We start from the raw sequence: 23,635 nt of genomic DNA on the forward strand, positions 1-23,635 counted from the left end.
ACTATTTCGCTAATTCATCTACTGTTTCGTGTTTTGTATAAAAATAAATATTTTGAAGAAATAAAACCCTAGTTTATTTCAAAACCTATGGTTTTCTTTGTATTTAATGTTTTCCAAACCGTAACCTACGGTTTGGGTAAAATCTACGAGTTTTTTTTAACTACGGTTTTAGGGGTATAGTGTATGTTTTGGGCTAAAAAACTATGGTTTTTTATTATTGTTATTATTTTAATAAAGAGTATTTTTTTTTAGAATTAATTTTATTAAAAATATTGTGTATAAAATGTAGAGTTGTTTTTTGACAATTATTGTGTTATAGTTTTTTAACAATTAATAGAATAAAACAGTTTTTCTCAAAAATACTCTACTATTTAAATAAGTAAACGTATGTTTTTACCCAAAACCATAGTTTTCAAAAAAAAACACACACACACTAGGCTACAGTTTAAAAACCGTAAATTATAGAGAGAAAACCATAGGTCTAAAAAAAACCTACGGTTTTATATCTTCAAAATGATTTTTTTTTTTACAGAATACGAAATAGTAGATGACTCTAAAAACCTATGGTTTAGTAGGCTATTTTTGGACAATTCCTAATTTTAGCTAAAAATTGTTAATTGTTTCCTTAATTTGGTTAGATTAGTAATTAGCCCTGAATAAAAATAGAAGGCAAGAGCACAACACACACGATATCAGAAGTTATACAGATTTAAGAAACTTGTAACTCCATTGATTTTATGAATAAATCAAGACATCATAACAGAAACATGTACCCAAAAAAAAAAAAAAGACATGAGAATTAGTGCAAACAATCAGTATTCTCTTATTATTCCCCTACTAATAATATCATCAGTGATGAGCCAACAAGTTTGAACAGGTAATTTACAGCACTACAAAAATCCCGACTTGATATCATTTACATTTCTACTACCACTATTACTATTATGATTGTGATTGTGATTATGTCCACCACCAAATCTGTGTGGTTGTTTGAGATCCGGACTGACTTGGGATTGCATCTCCGCAAGCTCTCTGACTCTTAGCAGAATGGGTGCTGGGATGGGAATTGACGACTGTTTTTTTGAATTTTGCACCTGCAGTCGGGTTCATTCAACAACAAAAAAATATAAGTCTCAAGTCTCAAGTAAAAGTGAAATCAACAAGGTACTAGGAAGGAGGAAAAATGAGTTACCCCTTTTTCAGCTGGTAACTGTGCAAAACTAGCTCGCAGCAGATTCCTCCACTTGTCCTAAAAAGGAAATGCATGAAATGAGTAATGACAGGTCCGCAATCAAATCAGAATGGATGGATATAGCATTAGTATTAGTAGTGTACCTTGAGATCGACTGGTGTGCGATGCGAGCATGTTGAAAAGGCAATCCGCTTAATTTCAGACCACCTGCCAGCACCATACCTGGAAACACCTTCCACCAGCTTCACAACTTCACTCAGAGTCCATGGTCTATGGTGTTTCCTCCTCATCCCGCCTTTTGCTGTAGGTACCGTTAATATATTATTACCATTATCATTATCATCCGAATCATCCTCTGCCTCCACATCATCATACGAATCCATCTGTCCCTCTCCCTCTTCCGAATCATTCTTCAACTCCCCTGATGCCTCCTCTGAGTACTCTTCACTCCCTCCTCCAACTCCTTCCTTAATTATTACCTATTTTATAGTATATACATAAAAAAAAACCATCCAACCATCATTTTCACATCAAACATTATTACTACTTCATCTACAATCTATGTTTCTTCTTACATACTAATACTACATGCCATTACTCATTACTCATTGAACCCCATATAATTAAAATTAACAAAATGGAAGTAATCGCATTCCTTTACTCCATCAGGTCTTTTTCATTCCTGACGCAACAACCATTCCATATTCCTTCCTTGATTTTATCATTCATGTCAAACACTACTTTAAAGTTTTCAGCTTTCTTTGCTAGTTCACCATCATATCCTAAGAAGCATTTTATTCACTTTAACAATACTTACAGATCTATTACTGTTGTGTTTAATATATGCAGTCTAGCCTAGCCTATGCCCTATAGGCGATAATACTGCCATGAAATCTCTGTATCAAATGACACAGCAACTAATTAATTACTAGTTACCCAATATATGAGACACGATAACAAGGAAAGAAGAAAATTATGATTTCAGTATCATCTAAAATTCATAATCATAAAGGAGCAGATATTACATATATTTTGAAAGCAGGAATGGAACCTCCAAGAAACAAAAGAAGGCACCAAGTAGGATGATGCATCATTCAGAGTAATTAACTCAAATAGCAACTTAATAAACCAAAACAAGAATACTAGAATGAAACATAAAAAATGCAAAATGCTTACAGGCTGTTGAAGTTGAACCCATCCAGTGGGCAGTGCAGTTTTCAGCTCTCGGTTCTCTACTTCATCATCATGAGCTGTCTTCACCAGTTTTGGTGTGATTCCCGTTCCACATGACTGAAATTTCTACACAAGTGAGTCAAGAAAAAGTTTACAGAATACGAAAATAGGCAACTCTAGTTAGAAGAACATAACATCATCAGCATTTAGCATTACTACCATGAGAGCCATGAAATTTTCTCTGGGGCGACCTCTTCTGATCCTAGAAACATATGGAATCTCAACCCCAGAACCTCCAAGAGAATCCTGACGGGTGACAAGAGGTCTGGTAGTGGTACTGGTAACTGGCTGGATGTTATGAATGGGCCTCACACGAGTTCGTGGCCCATGTCCAGAACTCTTCACAGAAGAAACCAGCCTTCCACTTCCACTATATTCCCGATCCCGGCTCTCTGATTCTGAAACCTCAATATACCGCTTTGTGGGCTTCCGGACCCTTTTACCCCCCTCCTTATCATCTTCACTACCAATACCAATATGATGATTTTTGGGTGTAGTACCACTTTGCACACTCCTGCTGCTACCACCCAACTGATCATTTTCCATATGATTATGATTATGATTATCAACACTTTGACTTTGACTTTGACTTTGACCGACTGATATAACAAATGGATCCTCTTTCTCATTCTCATTATTAAGGTTACAGTCTTCTTCTACTTTGGGTTTCTTTGTTATTATGTTGTTTTCGATTATAAAGGTGGTAGTAGAAACATCACAAGAATTAGACAGCCCCATGGAGATCCTTCTCTTGAGCCACTGTTTGTCCTTCACAGAAGTTTCCCTCCCAAATGTAGCCTTGAAAGTTGCATGAAGTTCTCTAACTGAAAGATTGTCCAGACAAATCTCCCCTTTCAGCTTAGAGAAATCAGGCTTCCCGTTAACACACATGGTTGAAGTTGATGGTTCACTCTCCCCTGATCCCTTCCTATCCCCAGATTCCTCAATCTTCCCATCAACAGGACTTGACACTGATCGACCTATTTCCTGCAGTTCAACACATATATAAAATCCCTTCAACTTCCACTCTACATATATATGCTTAAAGCAAAACACTACCTCAAACTGGGAATTCAATTTCCCCAGATCAACTGTCGTGCCAAATACTGTATCTGATCCTCCTCCCAGAGTACAAGGGTCCTTCACTTTGAAGAGGCCTGTCATATTATTTTATTTTTTTTGGTCAGACTGTTGTGCCAAATAAGTAATAGGGGTGGGGGGTTAACTAGTGAAACACCAGCAAAAACATTTACAAACAAAAAGTATCACCACCATCTTATGACAACAAAGGGAGTGTAACAAGAAAAAGAATAATGGAAAAGAACCAATTAAGAGAGACCTTGAGAGTCCGCGGGCATGGTCATGAACTCCTGACCAAAAGTCTCATGGTTTGACACACAGACTGCAGGCTGACAGGTGTCCAGAACAAAATGCACTGAACTCTTATCATCAAGCAAGTCCTCAACCTCCATCACTTCATCATCAGTTGCAGGTACTAATCTCCCATCACCTTCAACCTGAAAATAGACCACTTCAGATATTAATCCTGATATATATATATATATATATATATATATATATATATATATATATATATATATATATATATATATATATATATTAAGCCACATTAAGTGTAAGTGATGACCCCGACCATACGCCTTAAAATGATATCTTACATGTGTTTCATCAATGAGGAAGATTGGTAACCAACAAGAACATTATCAGGCAAGACAATAATGTTCAACAGACACACCCAATGTTGCCAATCACACTGCTTCATGCAATGTGGACTCTCTATTGAACTCTCATGTGCAATCAAAAGCATACCTCTATTTCCCCAAACTTAGTGGTTGGTCTTTACCGTTTATGCTTATCTTTACCATAATAAATTAGTGTCTGTGGCATTTTTGCATACAACTAATGTATACCTCATGGGGGTGTAGTTACATGAAAAAGAATAAGTAAATGAACTTTTACCCACATCATTCAAAACTACAAACAATACTTAAAAGAGGATTGTCATAATAAATTAGTGTCCGAGTATTTTTGCATACAACTAATGTATTCCTCAACTGGGGGTAGTTGCATGAAAATGAATAAGTAAATGAGCTTTTTACCCACATCATTCAAAACTCCAAACAATACTTAAAGGTGTTTGTATTGGAGGTCAAGAATTTATTGCATGAGATAGAGTCAAGGTGAAATAAAAGTTAAAAGTTGTGTAAGCGCATAACTTATATGAAGTATATGCACCTGTAGATACAAGTGTTGAAGGAGTGTTAGCATCTATGCCTATTGTGCCTTCTTTCAAGACAAGAAATTACATCCTTCTATTCCTTTATCAGATAATAACAACACATTTGGCTTAGAGCCAGGCAAAAAAAACTTGAAACATTGTCAACATCATTGTATTCCTTGTAACATTTTCAATATCCTCATTATCCAATTATATGACTCATCAACAATCTAAATCTTAGACTGTTAATTGTCCTCAAATTCTACAGAAGAATCCTATATTGAAGCATTTTTTTCCTTCCCTATATGCTAAGATGGTCTGTCATATCCTAAACAACTAGCAACCATTAAAAAAGTTATCAATTCTATACATCTGATGTGCCATCAGTATTATTATACAGTTAGAAATAACCTCAACATCCCAGTTTGCCTTCATGGGATTCAACTACCAAATCCAAAATAGCTTCTAGCAAAAATTTAGATGCTTACAGAAATGTAAATCTCACTAAACAACAAAAATGACCCATCACAGAAGCTCTTTGTATAGTTAAAGGATACAGAATTTCACATTCTGGAGCTACTTATTTTTCTGCATTTGATTTAAGCACAAAACTGAAACACCAACAGATCATAACACTCACCATGCATCTTATGCAACTTATTAAACTTATTAAACGGACCAGTAGTGCACTGCAGCAGGGTCAGTGCATTATTATTGCTTGATGAGATAATGTTAATCTGTCTTAATTAAGACTAGCAGCAAATCAATTATAATGGAAATTCTCAATAGAAAGAAGGTAAGCCTGCACCTCAGGCTCAGTTATAAGACCATTTATGAAGAACTGGATCTTTTCAACTTAACATTGAGGATTATTTCACGAGAATATATATCCCTAGTGGTTATAAGTAATTAAGAAAGCAAGCTTGTAATGCTAAAACACCAAAAGGATTAATATTTTCTCAGTATGTCTGTATATGACTTGCTAGACTGATTTGCTCTAACATGGCTGCCATATGTTAAATGTTTGATGAACATATCTTCGAGTTTTCTATTTATAACTCAATCCTGGTTCATACCAGGTAACACTAGCAGTAAAAAGAACATAAATGAATTTACTCATCACAATCCAATATGGCATTTCATACAGTGAAATCTTCCCAGCTAAAGAACGCAGATGCATAGACCTAACAAACTGAATTGCAAACTAATATTTTCCTCAGGCTATTTTATATGACTAGCTAGACTGGTCATTCTAGCATTGTTGCCGTACGTCGATTGTTTGATGTACAAATCTTCAATTGTTCTATTTAAAATTTAATTTTAGTTCGCACCAGGTAACACTATCAGCAAAAAGATCAAAAGGGGCTTTTCTCATCACAATCCAATATGGCATTTCATACAGTGATATCTTCCCAAATGAAGAATGCAGATACAAAAACCTACGAAACTGAATTGCAAATTACCCGAGCAAGCTTGTAAACAACAGGATCAGCAATCTGCTTTGAGGAGTCAGAACATGTTATCACAATTGCAGAAGTGCCCTCTAACTTACTTTTCTCGCTTCCTTCAATTGCTACCAAAGTTTCCATGTAACATTCCACCACATGCAACTCAATTACAAAAGCTGAAATCACACGGGAAAAAAAAAAAAAAAAAAATCGATCAAATTAAAGCTTTCCCAAACCTGGCGACTTTACATTATACAATCACTTCCCCATCCTCGGCATAAAATCGTAATCAATTCAATCACCAAAAATTACATGTCATAATCAGTACCAACTCACCATAAAAATGTAGGAACGCGAACACCGATTGATTTGAACGCTGTAACCGTTGATTCCCCCAAAATTTCAATTCAGTTGCCGAAAATACGAAAATTAGGTTTTTGAAAAGGGGAAAGGAATTGTAAGATTTTGGTGGAATTGAATTGAATTGAAGTTGAGTGGCGCTTTTCCAGTACGCTGTGTTTATCGATGAAATACAGTTTCGGAATCGAAAGGGAATATAAATTGGTTTATGAAATAAGAGGTTGGCGTCCGGATAGGTTTCTTGAGTCGGAGGGTTATTGTTTAACTGTAGCTGATGCCGGCTACTGTGGTCTGTGTACTCGTGTCCGGAATTTGGATGGTACTTGTACTGTACAATCTAATTGCGAGGATATGAATTGACGTACTTGCCCTTAAGTGTCCTCCATGTTAAAGGCCGACTTCCATACGTCCACCTTTTGTCTAGGAAATAAATCAAATTAATTTGATTTAAGGTGAATTTTCCATATAAATACAGAATTCTAAAGATATTTCGTTGTTTTGGTATACACGAGTTTTAAAAAAAAAATATAGTTTTTTAGACCATTTAGTTTTTAGTTTCTAAGAAAAAATGTTCATTGTAAAAGGTTTTAGTTTTTATTTGAAGGAAAAAAAAAAAAAAAAAAAAAAAAAAACGTCATTGATCCAAAAACTAATTCAAATAATTTTTGACCAGTTTTTAGGTTTCAGAATTTTTATCTTTTAATATTTTATATAAATTTACATCTTAAAAAACTAACATTTACTTTTGTCAAAAATACTTATACACAAATAAAATAAAAAATTAGTTTTGAAAACATTCATAATTATCATGTCTATTGTAATTTTTTTATTTTTAATGAGGTTAATGTGTTTATACAAAAATATATCTTTTATTGGTTTAATATGTTTATATTTAGACTGCACGGATATATATATATATATATATATATATATATATATATATATATATATATATATATATATATATATATATATATACCAACTTCGAGTGTCGAGTCTGGTAATACTATTCATTTGTTTTTTGTTATAACAAAAATTATTAAATTCATATCATATTATATTATAGTTTTTAAAGCTTTTGATATAAAATAAAGTTTTCTTTGGAAATAGCAATTTTGATTTTTATTATAGCAAACTTTTCATATTTACATTTTCTATTTTAAAATAATTTTGATTAACCAGTTTTTAGCCTTTATAATTTTTAACTTAAATTATTAGTAATTTTAAGTTTTAATTTTGATCCTTTAGTATATTTTGAAATTATATTTTTGGTCCCTTACATAATTGTTTTTCTATACTTGTTTTTATAGTTTTTATTTTTATTAATATTATTTCTTTTATTTAAACGATGATTAATACGTCTAAGATATATTTTCAAACTTCATTTTGTATGCATTATCCATACATAATTTTTTTGCTTCGAAACCTTATTTTATATTTTTATGGTGCACTTTATAAAGAAGTTTTTCGCCGCAACACACATAAATTTCTCCTAAAAACTTTATCCATATCGAGATGCGTTTTTCAACATATTTGGCTTCCGCAGCATCGTGTGGACGGTCCAAACCCAAGTTGACAGAATGTTTATAATAAATTTAAAAGTTAATGTTATAATACTCTTTGTATTTTTTGGTTCTTAAATTTTAAACATAAACATTTTTTATCATACAAAAATCCCTAGTATTTTTTTTATTGCATTGTTAGCATGTTTTACAATTTTTTCCAACAAAAGAAAACCAACCTTTTTACAAAAAAAAAAAAAAAAAAAAAAAAAACTTATATATATGACAAACTATTTGTTTTAAACCTATGCTTTTATTTTGGCTCGTTATTCTTATGTTCTTGTTGTTGTTTATGGTTTTTTGTTGGGTTAAGTTTATAAGATTTTAACTAAATTTGTATATTCTTAGCGAATAAAAGTAAGTTTTTTTTCTTGGCGAACAAAACTAAATTCTTTTTGGGTTGTCATCGTAACGAAAAAAGTAGCTTGATTGATATCAAGAGAGAGGTAAATTATTTATTAATATAATATATGGTTAATATATTAATTATAAATAATTAATGGTTAATCGAAGTTAATTTAATTATTGATTTTGGATTAATTGAAATTAATTAATGGTACAATGATTCGAATGCAATTGTTCAATAATTGATGTTGAAGACTCCCTTCTAGCACTCACTTATAAACTATCATGCCATAATACATCAATGTAACATCCGGATTTTTACCAGGTATCTTGTAAATTTAATTTTGTGGTATTGTGAGGGGGACTCGGCGAGTTGGAGCTCAGACTCGCCGAGTAGGGACGCGGATTTGGGCAATGGAGCGCGCCTGGACTCGGCGAGTCTGCGCTGTGTAATGAAACCCTAAATTTCCGGGTTTGAGGCCTATTTAAAGGGCCTTATGGCCGTCATTTGTGCTCACCCAACCCTCAGTGAGAGACTCTTGTGTTCTTGAGCGATTTGTGAAGAGAAAGGAGCATTTCTTGACCTTGTGTGTGTTATTTAGCAAGAAGAAGGAGACTCTAGGCAAGAGGAAGCAAAGGAGGTTGCTATTTCATGGATTTGGAGCTTAGATCATCACTCTAGAGGTATGATCTCGGACTATTTTCTGTTTGGTGAAGCATTATGCAATTTAGGGCTTAGGATGGTCATTTATGGGATGATTTGGTGCCCATTGGTTCCCTCCTTGAGTTGAGGTCATGGATCTGGACCCATAGAGGTCCAGAGAGCCTCACTCATCAAGCTTTATGTATGATAATGGAGTCCATGACCTTGTGTTGTAGTAAATGAGTCAAAAACATCATATATGGTCATATAGAGGTTGTATGTGCATCAAGATTGTAACTTTACGTGCTAAATGAGCTTGGAGGGACTGGATCTATGGATTAATGGACTGGATCTGACCTTTAGAGCAAGATTGAGTCAGTGCATGGCACGGACTCGCCGAGTCCGAAGAACAGACTCGGCGAGTAACATGAATGTTGCCCGACCACACAGTGAGTGGCCTCGCCGAGTTGGGGAGGGTGGACTCAGTGAGTCAAGGGGGAGTCAGAATGGACCGGTGGATTGAGTCAAACTGGACTCGCCGAGTTGTTTTGAGACTCGGCGAGTTGAGTCGTGGTAGCCCCACAACTCATGCCAGGTGGAACTCGTCGAGTTGAGTGAATGCTCGACGTGTCAAGGGAGGATTCCAGGGAAATTGGTGTATACGCCCAGACTCGCCGAGTCGCCTTGGTACTCGCCGAGTCCGGTCAGAGTTGACCGTTGACCGTTGACCAGAGTTGACCAGTGTTGACTCCTTATTGATAGTCAACCTTAGAGATATAAAGTGTTAATTAGAAGCATATAATGTTATAGGAGGATTAGAGCTCGGAGGATCGAGCACGAGGGATTTCCAGGATTCGTAAGATACCGAGATACGCGAGGTGAGTCTTCTCACTATACTTTACCTTGAGTAGGTAACCAGAGTTATGTGATAGAGTATTTGTATGCTATGTATGTTGTGTGTTGTACTGCATGATTTCTATGTGATGTATGTGGTGCATGTTTATCAGAGCTAGAACCTGAGGGTTCACAGAGTTTGGGTGCACGGACCCACAGAGTTATAGCCTAGAGTGGCTAATATGTGTTATATGTGGTATTTTGGGGAACTCACTAAGCCTTGTGCTTACAGTGTTGATGTTATTTGTTTCAGGTACTAGTGACGACCGCGGGAAGGCGCCGGCTTGATCCGTATACACACACACGTTCGGAGCTTGATATTATGATCTTGGGATTTTGTACTGTTTTGTTGGATAATTAAAATGGTTGTTTTTATGAATATCGATGGAATTATGTTTTATAAAAATTGAAAATTTTGTTTGAAATTTTCGGTGTTACAATCAAAATCTTCTTGTTGGACATTACCATATTATACTCATCTGTAATTTTGTTTACTTCTTCTACAAACATTCCCTATTCAATAGCCTTTTCTTTTTTGTAACTACACGTGACAAACAACAAATTTATACTATGACATATAATAGGTTTTTGCTGAAACTTATAAAATTTGTATGTTGTAGTCAATAATAACATTCATTTTCTAAGTGTGCCCGGAATGGCACAAAGTAAGACGATAAAGTCAAAAGATGTTAAAAAGAGAAAGTATAGTAAGATAGGTGAACGATATACAATGGCAATACTTATGGCCCTAGTAGATAAAATAGACAAGTTTGTCACTTTGGAGGAAATTTCTAGATAAAGTAAGCGTCAAGATACAAGTGATTATCGTATAGAATGAGTAAGTAATGAGTAGGACATAACACTTATGTGTCAGATTGAGGTGGAAGAAAAGCCTCTTATGGATTGAAATCTATCGGCTCGAAAACAAAGTAAAGAATAGAGAAACAAAATATTGAGAGATGTCTGAAGTTTTTTAAAATTTTTGGGACGAAAAAATAATGATATTAAAATTTTTAAGTGGAAAGTGTATAATCCACTTTGAGGGAATAGTAAATAACATTCCCCAATTCCTTGAACCTCTTTTGTTGATTGAGAAGGGTCGTAGTTATTATGTATTATATAAAAACAATTATGTGAACCTAGAGTGCTCCTTATGTGTTTCGCATATTATGTTACGAAATATATAGAGATGCAAAATGTAAATGAGAATTTGAGGAAGAGTTAAAATTTATGTGTCCTTATTTATTTCACATGATTTAGAGGGCGAAATCTTTTGAATAAGAAGAGAGTTTGTAACACCTATTTTTTATCAAGTCTATTAACGGTGTTAGAATGATATTTTGGTCATTTTATAAATGTTAGGAGATTTCGATGTTTTCAATTAAGAATGTGGTTGATAAATGTTGTTACAATCTCTTAGAGTTGAGTTAGACTATTTAAAGTTGGGTTATTGGTGACCATGGGTAAAATTGGAAATTTAGTGAAGATTTAGATCTCTGCAATTACATGATGTGTAATTTAGATGCATGTGAAGCATATAATCTAATGTAAAATGGTAATATGTGTTGTTATTACCGAAGTTGGCAGCCTATAATGTTAAGGTTTAATGAGAATGTAATGTGTTGAAAGTATGATGTTATGACTTGAGAAGATGATAACACAATACATAAGAGTTCCATTACGCGGTGTTATTAAAAGGAATGTGACACGTCCAAAAGATGTATGCGACTTGTTTAAGCCAATAATACAGACGGAGGACTTAAAGACTTAAGTCAATATTCTTGTTTCATTTCCCACACAGACATTCCAGAGAGCAAGGGAGGAAGGTTTTTGGTGCTCTTTAGCTTAAATTAGAGTTAGTTAAAAGGAGAAATCAAGATAGCACAACACATCCATTAAATCAAGGTATTGTCTTTCATTTTGTAATCTTGACTTAGCTCTTATGATAAGGTTGGAGAAGGGTAGTGAAAACCTAGTTCATGTGATGTGGCAAATCTTGATAATTATGATCTAGTGAATGAAATAATCATGAACACCACTTGAGAAATGTCATAGATAAATGAAATAGAGTTTTATCTTGATAGATTAAGTCATATAAATGACTTGTACATAAAGCTTAATTACTTTTAGTAAATGAATTATGGCATGCATAAAGGACGTGTACTTTGAGTTATAATGCCTGAATTAGTGAATTGATGAATTAAGTGAAGTTAAGTATATGTCTCAGTAGATTAAGACATAGAAAATATATGCATTGAGCATAATCATTTTTATGTGAAAAAATAAGCCATATATAACTAGTTTATGATTTGTATTATAACACTCCACTCGGTGATATGATGATTGAAATGGAGCTAAGTACATGTCTCAATGAATTAAGACACAAGGACAAGTAATTCATGGAGTTTAACAAGATTAAATACATAATTGAGTGTTGTGTACTTAATGAACATGTTGAGTTAATATATGAGCAAGTTGTCTCTTGAGTCAAAATACTCAACGTGAATGTGTTGTTTTAACAACTATTGGGTATATAGAAGTAGGAACGAGACCAAAACTTCGAGAGTTTGAAGTTAGTGCACATATATTGCTACAAGGTGAGTAACCATACATTTTTCTATATAATTTGTATCGAGATATGTGATAGTGACTGTATCATGTGAAGAGTCTAATATATAAATTAATGTTAATTGATATCATATGAGTAAATTAACTGGTGTAGTTGAAATTTATAATAGATTATTTCTAGGGAAAATGACACATTAGCCCTACAATATATTGGAAAGTTTCTTATTCAGTCCCTTAACTTATTTTCTTTCTTTATGAGGAAATAAACTTATTTTGTTCAGGTCTATTTGGTCCTTTTTGAATAAATGAATGGGTCTACTGGTAACTTCTTTGCCACATAGACATTTTTTCTTTCAACCTACTTTGACTTTCAAAAGTCAAAGGTCTTTGCCTATTACCTTAAATACATTGTCTCCTTTATCTTCTTAACCCCACCAAAAACAATCCCCATATATATAAAAAACTTCATCTTTTTGCATTTGCCTATTGGATTTGCTTATGAAGTTTTGTACAAAGAGAGAGGGGAGAACAATAGAGCAACCATATTGTTCATTCTTCTCACGATTTCTCCAAAATGCTTCACCGAATTCTAACTTAAATGCAATATGGGTCCGGATCTTTTTCTTCTTTCAATCAAATCTAAACAAACTTGCCCTCAATGTACAAAGATTGGGCATATAATTTCACATTGAGTAAATTACACGAATGGTCCCTATGGTTTAGAGTAATTTGCGTGTTTGGTCCCTAACTTATTTTTTTAACTCGGAAGGTCTCCATGGTTTGTTTTTGTTACATGTTTGGTCCCTACTGTTTATTTTTGTTACGCGTTTGGTCCCTGTCTTATCTAAAAAGACTATTATTTAAAGAGGAAAAAATGATGGGGTAGGTGAGGGGGTGGGATTAGGGGTTTGTTTATTTAAATAAATTAAAAAAATCAAGGGCATAATAGTCTTTTTAGGTAATTCAGGGACCAGGCGCGTAACAAAAACAAACAGTAGGGACCTTCCGAGTTAAAGAAATAAGTTAGGAACCAAACACGCAAATTACCCTAAACCATAGGGACCATTCGTGTAATTTACTCTTTCACATTCCTTATGAAGTTATGAATCGTTAATCAATTGTGTATTCTTTCTCTCATTATGTTCCCTAGTTTAAGGATCTCGAACGGATTCTTTGTTTGTTATTGATGTTCATAAGTCTTTAAATGTGGTTTGGTATTCAAGGGTTTGTGTATAGATCTATAATTGAATTCATTGCTTGTAGAAAAAGACGATAATGTACCTGAGATGTATGTTGAACTTATAATTTTTTTCCCATCAATCTGTAATTTATTGGGTTTATGCAAAAATGATGATTAAATTGATATTCCAAAAAGTTGCAGATTATTGTCTCTAACTAGACAGTGGTTGAATCGGTGTGTGTGTGTGTGTGTGTGTGTATATATATATATATATATATATATATACTTTGCAAAACAATCAAATCGAGAAATATCTCCATCTTCATCCCATTTCACACCAAATACTTGAATGTTAGATGCAGGAATTCGACGCGACGTATGGAGGTGGTTGGCAGTGTATTATAGGGACTAATTTAGGGTTGCTTGTGACTCATTGTTTTGGGTCCTTCATCCATTTTTCTATTGGTAGCCTTTTTTTTAGAGGATCAATATTTCCAAATATTGATAACTTTTTGACATTGAAGAGTGTAAAAACATGATCATTTTCCCCCTTTTTACAACGTTTTAGTGTTCTTTTCTTGTAACGAGTTCGTTTTCAAAGTAGAAATTGGGAATGAAAGAGAAGAGATTGTGTGTCTATTGTTAACTATGATCAATTCAAATTGTTGGTGACCATAACCCAAAATTGTTGGTGACCATAACCCAAAATGACAGTTCGTTTTAGTGTTCTTTTTCTTTTCACGAGTTCCTCAAATTTGACTTTGGTAAATTGGTATTGTAAATTTGATTAGCTACATCATCTTCAATTGATTAAGTAGCATAGATAAGTGGTTATTTCAAGTGAAATGGTTAAAAAAACAGGTCACTAACAAGTGTATTCCTTCATAAAACATGCAAATAAGTTAAGAGACTGAATAGACAAATTCGAAATAAACTATTGGGTTAATGTGTCATTTTCCCATTATTTATATATGAGTTAATAAAAGCATGTAACTGATATATATACCAAATTATTGATATACGAGTAAATGGGTTTGTAACGTCCCAAATTTTAAACCAAAATTTTCATTTTTAAAAAGATTAAACCATACCATTAAATCATAAAAGGTAATATTCAATTATTTGATAACATAAATCCGGGTAATAAATTCATAAGTGTGGAACTTCTAAAAATCATAATAGCATATGCAATGCAATCACGTTGTGCTCTTCCCCGTAGTGCCATAAAGACCTGCAACATTTAAACTTAAAACCATAAGAACAAAGTTTAGTGATTTCCCCAAAATACCACATATAACCATACATAAAGTAACCAGTTTGTTTCAACACAACGAGATATTTTAGCCAACGGGTCTATTTCAACCCTAGTGAAAGTTATGGGAGTCTTACAATCACTTCTTGTCATGGGCCAAATTCATGGTATTTCATACAAATTCTACGAGCCAAATCGTGGTATTTCACGCAAGTCACAAAGACAAATAATATAACACGACACAAAGTGTCCTATACGATATAGTGAGAAGACTAACATGATCAAGAGTCGAATTCTACTACCCGAAATCCAATGAATTAGCTACATGAACCACCTAACTAAACAAAGACTAAACCTTAGTCTATAACTCAAAACCCATCAATTTGAATAATAGTCAAAATGTTTAAGAAGTCAACTACCAAAGGGCAAAGTTAACGGACAAAAAATCAACCTTCGATCAGCAGGTGCTCTACCCCCCCCCCCCCCCCTAACTAGGCGACTCGCGCCTACAAGAAGATAAAACATTTGAGACATTAGTCTAAAACAGGTGCATAATAGAAACCCTAAAAAGCACAACGTGCTTCTGAAGAGTTTGTTGCCCCCCATGCCATTTTCACAAAGTGAAATGACTTATTCCATTAAGTCAATCCCCAAAACTTCTAGATATGGTCCTTAACAATGTACTAATGGATATATTTTCCAACTTTATCCATCAATATAAAAACTTTAATACACCAAAATAACCTAAAGGACCAAGATAACTTGCATAACTTAAAAGGAAGACAAAAGATCATAAGTTTCCTAATCCATGAGGTCCAAAAAGCATTCTAAATTGATCAAAAGGTGTTGAACTCCTCTCAACTCCAAGATCACCCACAAAATGGACCAAAAGTGTTAAAAACCAAAATGAATAGATCTAAAGAACTAAAGAGTTAGATATGAACTTTATACTCACAATATTATAGAAATAGAGCAACTTTATTAGACCCAATTCGAAATAAACATTCCTAGCAACCAAATAAATTTTCTTGATCTTCAATCTTCATCAAATCACTACTAAAAGCACCCAAAAGTGGTTCAAAGAGAGATAATAATCTCACTTTACCCAAAGAAGGCTATGGTTTCACTCAAGAAATGATCTAATGGTGTTTGAGGCTGAAAATGATCAAACCATATGGGTTAATATGTGACATCCTCAATTTCACGGTCAGAAAAAACCGATTTGTTTATGCTTGTTTTTAAAATCAGAGTAATCTTTTAAAGAAAACAGTTGCAGAATTTGTTCCCAAAATATGATAAAGATTTATCAAAGCATTTTTTAAAGAAATGTATTTTCATTATATAACAAAATCTCACGATGTCATGTCCCGATACCACATGATCGGATTCTAACCATTTCTTGGTAAAATATACTTGTTCTTAAACTCGATTCCAAGTCTATCTCTTGTATATGTTGGTATGGGAAGAATATCACCCCTTCTTTATTCTAAAAGAATATTGGTATACCTAATTGTAAAAGAATATGCTAAACATTTTATTATGGAAGAATATTTCCCATACTTTCTTTGCTTGTGCTCCTTCAATGGTTTACCTATAAGTTACAAATAACCAACACAATTAGTTACTCAATTTTCATGAGACGAGGTAACATAAATTAATTTCATGACCATTCTTTTAATTAGGCCTATTGAAATTATATATCCATATGGTGCGAGAATTGAACCAAACAAGATTAGTGCACTTTACATAAACATAAATCGGAAACTGAGACAAACACTATTGAAAGGTAAACAACTATTTGAAAAAGTAAACATACAACCATTCCTCAAAATATAAGAACTATCTACACTTATTAACAATTCAATTAGGACCCTAGAGAAGAGTTTTTAATGGAGAAGTGATCAATTAAAAAGTAAATCTTCATTTAGGCATTTAATCAAACACTTGGTGTTCAGGAAAAAAAAAGACTCGGATAACTAAAAACACTTTCTGAGAAACTCATATTATTATCAGAAAATAAATGGTTTGACTGAAATCTATTAGAAGAGAAGCGAGATTAGAATGTGATATTGCATCGGTTTATAAAGTGTACCTTAAGATTTTTTGTGCATTCACTCTGCATCAAACGAAAGAATACGGGTGGGTATGGTCAACCAACTCACCGGGTGGAGAACCGTGATCCTCCCTTGAATCGATTTTCATGTATGGAGGTGGAAACGAGATGAAAAGAAAATTCGGGAACAAAAATTAAATAAGAGGCGATTACATGTAGCTGTGTCTCTTTCTCTATGCATTTTGTTTTCTGTTTGTTCCCTGCAATGGTGGTCGATGTACCAGGTGAAGAAGAAAGAATATAGAAATTAAAAAGATTATCGTGTGATAGTGTGATAGAATATAGAAATTAGCTCAACATATTTATTTTATTTCCATAATTACATGGATTTCATTAGATGGTACCATTAATTGAAAGTGCAAAATACCCAAACTACCCTTACTGATTTAATAAATTATTTAATTTTTTGCTAATTTGTGATTGGTTCATTGATACACACAATACTTATCGGAAACATTTGAACCTAACTCTATCTCTCTATCTCTCTCTCTCTCTCTCTCTCTCTCTTTATATATATATAATTATATATATATATGTGTGTGTGTGTGTGTGTACATAGAGAGAGAGAGAGAGAGCCAATCTAGCTGATAAGTTGTAGTTATTGATATTAATGAGTAATATAAACCATATAAAGAGAAATTTATGGAAATAATTGTCGAACTTAATAAAACACATAATAAGTATATTGTGGTGTTTTCTAATGAGAATGTCGATTTCACAAAACGAGGACCTTGTAACAATACTTAACGTGTTTGGTGAGCCACATAATGAATATTATTATGATAATATCCAATTGGTATGGTGAGTCACATAACAAACACATTGTGATGATATCTAATGATTATAGTAAATAACATAATGAGTACATTGTGATAATATTTGATGGGTATAAAGATCCACATAACAAGAATATTATGTTGATACTTAACAAGTATGGTGAGCCACATAACGAGTACCATATGCCAGTATTCATAATATTATATTTGGTTGTTGTGTAGTTATATTACAATAGCCCGACAATATTAAATTCCAATAGCTGGTAAGTAGCTATAAATTCATGTTTGGTAAACCTGAGTGGTTAAAAATATTACAACTATGTAATCATGTATAATGTACATCATAACAAATAAAAGTATGAATAAGAATACGAAAATTTGTAGCCCAGAGATGGTAACACCCTACTCGGACGCTTGTATAATTGTATTGTATATTATTATTCATTTTGATAAATTCTTGTATTTAACTTGTTAACGTAATTATACACCGAGTTAGTCAACTCTATAATTTTGTCAAGGTTTGGATTTTATACAAGGAAAATAACAAACAAAAGGACCATTTTTGCAATTTGTCTTAACTGTGATTCAAGGGTCTCATTCGGTAATTATCGAGACCCAATGGTCCATATCGTAATCGTGAGGACCCCAAACACCCTTTCGCGGGCTATCCTGAAAACGGATGGATGAAAGAGGCGATAACGAGCTACTCACTAATTCTCTCATCAATGGCGGTAGTTCTACCATCATCAATATCTCCTTACACACTCTTGCATTCTTCCCACGACAAGCTTCTTACAATCTCGAAATCCTATATCTCTCCTCCTTCCCTCGGCTACGCCAAAAAGCACTCCGTCGTATGCTTCTCATCCAAGAAGGGAAAACGGGGGTTTTTCGACGTGATTCTTGACTATATCGAAGGTATAATCCCTGCATTTCGTTCCAATTACACTAACCACTTGTTGTACTATTGTTATTATCCTTGATTTGGCTAATCATGAAATTGATCTTAACTCGGCAGACATTTCATAACTTTGTATTTTGTTCGATTTGCCAAAATGGTCGACTTTTCTACTCCCTGTATCAATGCGATAGCTAGGTTTCGCATTTGATTTCTGAATTTTCTTTCCTTTTTGTTTGTAAATTCTATCAGTTTTACTTGTGGAATTGAAATCCAATGTACGTTTCTTTAGCACCGACTCCAAACATTTTAAAATCAGTAAACACAAATTCTGCCAAGTAAATATCCAAAAATTTAAGGTTACATATCGAAGTCGAATTCGTGTAGGGGGGCCGAAGTTGAGGAAATGGTACGGGGCACCTGGTCTTGATACAGAAGATAGATCCATTTTAGAGGAAACAGTTGAATCTTCAGGTAATCTACTGTATCCACTGAATAAGTGCTCTTGCTTATTTTCCTTTTTTTTTTTTCTACTAAAAGTTAGCTTTACTTTCGAAAAACAGAAGAAGATGAAATTAGGGACGCAGTTTTGGTGACCGATGGTGATGATGAAATTGGTCAGGTTTGTGAGCGAATATTCACACCTTCAAAGTTAATATCTATACATTTTATGAACATTTAGATAGGTGTATGTGTATTCCTGTTAAGCTCTGTAGTACTGAACTTTTCAGACAATTATTCTGTCATTAATAATCAAACGGATTAGAGTCAAAGCACTAGTGAAAGACAAACGTGCTGCAATGGAATCATTTGGTACTTATGTTGAGGTTAGCAGATTCACTTTCTCAAATGTCTCTGTTGTTTTCTCCCCTAATTCTTGATTCTTGTATTCTTGAAGTCAATAACCGGAGATCCAAAGGATTCGTCATTTTTAAAGAAATCCCTGAAAGGTGTTCGAGCAATAATTTGTCCCAAGGTATGTATACTTCATCAACAACTCATTTCTTTTTCCTCTTTTACCCTCCATTTTTATAAGCATTTAGTTGAATGTGATACATAAATCTTTTCAGGAAGGTTTTCTATCTAAAGCTGAAAGCTTGAAAGGTGCACAACATGTGGTTATACTATCTCAGGTAGTCTTTATCTCCTTCATTACAGTTTCCACTTTGCAAGATTGTTGGATATGGTGATTTGACAATGTTACAGTTGTCTGTTTATAAAAGTAGTAGTGGTGTTCAAGCAATTATGAATAGTAATGCAAGAAAGCTATCAGAGGAAGATGAATCTGTGTTAGTTTCATCAGGAGTTCCATACACACTTATCAGAACTGGGTTGCTAACAAATGATCGTGGGGGCAACTCTGGTTTTAGTTTTGAAAAGGTATTTTGTTGGATTTATAAAAAAAGGAAAACGAGTGATTTTAGAAATTGGTTTGATGTTTTTATCATAAAAATTAAACAGGGTTGTACAGAAAATGGAAGTCTTAGCAAGGAAGATGCTGCGTATATATGCATTGAAGCTCTTGATGTAGTGCCTGAAAGAGGACTGGTGTTTGAGGTTGTTAATGGTGAAGAAAAGGTTTTGAACTGGAAAGATCAGTTTGAGAGATTGATGAAGCAAGCATAGCAACAGGGTGTAATTTGTTTGATTTATCCGAGGTTGTTAATGGTGAAGAAAAGTTTCTTATGCTTTAGGAAACTGTTTAAAATCTCTCTTTAATTGTTGTAGATTCTTTCATTTCTCATGTTTTCTCTCTCTGAGCTAAGGCTTGTTTGTATATGTATTCGTCTTGTGTATCATAAATGTAAGTGATTTTCTCTCCTATCCATGCTTTTATAGGAATAAAGAAAAAGGGCACTTGAATGTTGATGGGAACAATATGACAAAGTTGGGGATTATATATATATATATATATATATATATATATATATATATATATATATATATATATATATATATATATGGGAACTATTTTTGTTAAAGCAACTTTGCGAGAAAAGCTCGAATTGGTCATAAATGTTAGCAAGAGCTATTTTCAATAAAAACAAGTTTGAGTTTTTCTGGCAAAGTTGCTTTAACAAAAATATCCAAGGAATTAGGGATTTAAAGTATTAGAAAATGAACTTCTTAACAAGCTCGAATTGAGCTTAAGCTTATTTAGGCATGTTAGACAAAAAATGAGGTGAGCTCAAACCTGAGCTGAGATTGTATAATTCTTTACATGTTTGAGTCGAGGTCACTAATAGAAATCTTGAATCCAGCCGAACTTGAGCTTGAGTCTCGTATAACTTAAACAAGCCCGAGCCGAGTCTGGCTTGGGCTCGGGCTCGGGCTCGGTTTGGCTTTTTTACACCCCTAGTACTCATGCACTAGGTATGACTCTAGAAAGTAAGTTTCTACAATGTTGTTTGCTTTCTATATATGTTAATCTGATCACATGTTAAAATGTGAATGTGGTCTTGATGTTAAAATGTTTTACCTACATCCAAATATTGATCGAGCTGAAAATATTAAATTTGTATACTCTCCTGAGTGCTAATAGAATTACAAGATTGATAAAGTAGGATATCCGTAGGATACATGTTTGTTAGTACTCAACACGTAATTGAGACATTGTAGTTCCTATTAGAAATTGTACTTTGGATCATCGAACAAATTATAATTTTGGTAATTCTACCTTTAAACAATTTCTTATCAGGGCATTGTACTTTGCTTTTGAATGTCGTTGCTATAGTTTGGTAGGATTTTGGTAATATAATATGCTAATTTCATCCAATTTAACATTGTATTTTCTATTAGAATCTTATGTTTTTTCTATTAGGACATTGTATTTTTAACTAAGATAATGTACGTTGGAAATCTACCCTGTTATAACTTGTAATTTTGCGTTCAAATTATTTCTTGTTAGGACATTGTACTATGTATTTGACCATCATGCTATGATTTGCTAGAGTTTTCAAGGTATAATTTGCAAATCTGACTCAATTAGACATTATACTTTCTATCAGGATATTGCACTTTGCAAAATCTACTCTTTATAATTTATACTTCCAAAGTTTTCCTTGTTATGACATTGTACTTTGTATTTGGGCCACATTGCTATAACTTGACAGACTTTTCAAAGTATAATTTGCTAAATCTACTATGCATTCTATTAGGACATTGTACTTTCTAAGAATGGTTTATGGCTTTGCACTAGCAATAAATATGTACTAGACGAATGCTCGCGCGTTGCGCAGAAACACCTATATATTTGAAGTATATACAAATATATATTTTTTAAATATAAGATTAACGTTGTTGTTAAATTTGATACATAATTTGATATAATATATCGATTATCTTGAATTATATGACAATATATACATATATTATAACTTCGTAATCTCAATCGATAGAATGACTTCTACCCGCAGATTACATATGAATAAAATTAAATATAATATTAGATTTAATGTTATTTATAGTTGTTGCTATTGTTAATTAATTTTTTAAAATTTATCTGCTTAATTTTTTAATTTATATCATTATAATTATTTAAAACATTAAACATTTTTTTTTTAATTTTAAAGCTAACAATATAATCATTTATATAGAGTTATTTTTAACTATTGTTATTGTAAGTTATTTTAAACTATATATTTTGAAATTTTTAACGATTATAAAAATATCTTTAGGAAATATTTTAGTTAATTTGAGATTACAATTTAGTTTTCGCATTTATTACCACAGTTTATCATTTTTAACTATAATTACAAAATATTTTTTGGTTTTTTAAATGGAACTAAAATTTGCATTTGAGTTGACATTGTAATGCGCAGAAACACCTATATTGTAACAGCCGGATTTTTCAGGTATCTTGTATATTTATGTTTTTGGTGATTTGAGAGGGGACTCGGCGAGTTGGAGCTCAGACTCGCCGAGTAGGGACGCGGATCTGGTCGCGGGATCACGCCTGGACTCGACGAGTCCAGGATATGGACTCGGCGAGTCAGCGCTGTGTAATGAAACCCTAATTTCTCGGGTTTGAGACCTATTTAAAGGGCCTAATGGCCGTCATTTGTGCTCACCAGTCCCTTGAGTGAAAGCCTAATCGAGTGTGAGCATTTTGAGCAAAGTAGAAGGCCATTATTGATCTTGGAGGTGTCATTGTTGCAAGGAAGGAGAAGAACTAGCCAAGGGAAAGCAAATGGAGCCACTTCTGAGGGTTTGGAGTCCAGAGCATCACTATTGTGGTAATAATTTCGAGTTATCTTCTTCCTTGTTGATGTTTATCTAGATTTAGGGTTTGTTGAACCCTTTTGTGGCAAGATCTAGTGCCCCCTTGGTCCCTTATGAGGTTTGAACCATAGATGTGGACCCTTAGAGGTCCAAAGTGTCCCTTTACCCAAGCTTTTTGGGAATCAATGGAGGCTTTGGATTGGAATCCTTATGCCTTAGGTCAAAACTCCATTTATGAGCCATGGGGTGTGTTATGGGCACCAAGATAGAAGCTTTACGTGATGAACCAGTCTAGGGAGGCCAGATCTATAGATTGTGGAAGCAGATATGACCTTAGAAGCAAGTTGGAGTGGTTGCATGGTATGGACTCGCCGAGTAGTTTGAAGATTGCCTTGGGATTGCTCAGTGAGTGGTCCAATCGAGTCATGGGTAGACTCAGTGAGTCAGGGTGAGTTGGAGAGGGACGAAAAGTGGACTGAGTCGAACTGGGACTCACCGAGTTGTTCTTGAGATTCGACGAGTTGAGTCGGGGTGGCCCCGCGATTCTTCCAGGTGAAACTCGTCGAGTAAGGGGGGGGAATACTCGACGTGTAGGAAGGGAATTTCAGAGGGTTGGTGAAAACGTCTAGACTCGCCGAGTCGCCGTAGCACTCGCCGAGTTCGGTCAAAGTTGACCATTGACCGTTGACCAAAAGTTGACCTGTGTTGACT

General features: G+C 33.8%; 2 protein-coding genes across 3 annotated transcripts; one reads left to right on the plus strand and one right to left on the minus strand.

Annotated features, from left to right (window-relative positions):
- Positions 1-799: 799 nt before the first annotated feature.
- Positions 800-6,789, minus strand: LOC145045355 (uncharacterized). Of its 2 annotated transcripts, none has more exons than XM_078993694.1 (9): positions 6,449-6,789; positions 6,128-6,288; positions 3,765-3,942; positions 3,485-3,582; positions 2,585-3,412; positions 2,369-2,491; positions 1,336-1,671; positions 1,193-1,249; positions 800-1,094 (listed from the first exon to the last, which is right to left on the minus strand). In XM_078993694.1, exons 2-9 carry the CDS (start codon positions 6,251-6,253, stop codon positions 891-893), a joined length of 1,950 nt encoding a protein of 649 aa, XP_078849820.1. In that variant the 5' UTR covers positions 6,254-6,288; positions 6,449-6,789; the 3' UTR covers positions 800-890. The 2 variants fall into 2 exon arrangements, with proteins under 2 accessions (XP_078849820.1, XP_078849819.1); XM_078993693.1 differs by having other exon boundaries at positions 2,369-2,482; positions 6,449-6,769.
- An 11,654-nt stretch (positions 6,790-18,443) lies between these two features.
- On the plus strand, positions 18,444-20,525 carry LOC145045357 (NAD(P)-binding Rossmann-fold superfamily protein). Its single transcript, XM_078993696.1, has 8 exons — positions 18,444-18,723; positions 19,091-19,177; positions 19,267-19,325; positions 19,435-19,530; positions 19,602-19,679; positions 19,774-19,836; positions 19,910-20,083; positions 20,165-20,525. Exons 1-8 carry the CDS (start codon positions 18,489-18,491, stop codon positions 20,327-20,329), a joined length of 957 nt encoding a protein of 318 aa, XP_078849822.1. The 5' UTR covers positions 18,444-18,488; the 3' UTR covers positions 20,330-20,525.
- Positions 20,526-23,635: the final 3,110 nt, after the last annotated feature.

This window comes from Lactuca saligna, chromosome 5 (assembly GCF_052625555.1).
Source record: "Lactuca saligna cultivar CGN05327 chromosome 5, ASM5262555v1, whole genome shotgun sequence".
Classification (NCBI taxonomy): Eukaryota; Viridiplantae; Streptophyta; class Magnoliopsida; order Asterales; family Asteraceae; genus Lactuca; species Lactuca saligna.

What these genes read in the sequence shown, in the direction of transcription:
- LOC145045355 (XM_078993694.1), bottom strand. Translation starts at nt 6,253, where the DNA reads ATGGAAACTTTGGTAGCAATTGAAGGAAGCGAGAAAAGTAAGTTAGAG. An exon ending in CATGCCCGCGGACTCTCAAG is followed by an intron (nt 3,583 to 3,764) that starts GTCTCTCTTAAT and finishes ATAATATGACAG; the next exon opens with GCCTCTTCAAAGTGAAGGAC. An exon ending in GCACACCAGTCGATCTCAAG is followed by an intron (nt 1,250 to 1,335) that starts GTACACTACTAA and finishes TTTCCTTTTTAG; the next exon opens with GACAAGTGGAGGAATCTGCT.
- LOC145045357 (XM_078993696.1), top strand. Translation starts at nt 18,489, where the DNA reads ATGAAAGAGGCGATAACGAGCTACTCACTAATTCTCTCATCAATGGCG. An exon ending in ATGTGGTTATACTATCTCAG is followed by an intron (nt 19,837 to 19,909) that starts GTAGTCTTTATC and finishes ACAATGTTACAG; the next exon opens with TTGTCTGTTTATAAAAGTAG. An exon ending in CTGGTTTTAGTTTTGAAAAG is followed by an intron (nt 20,084 to 20,164) that starts GTATTTTGTTGG and finishes AAAATTAAACAG; the next exon opens with GGTTGTACAGAAAATGGAAG.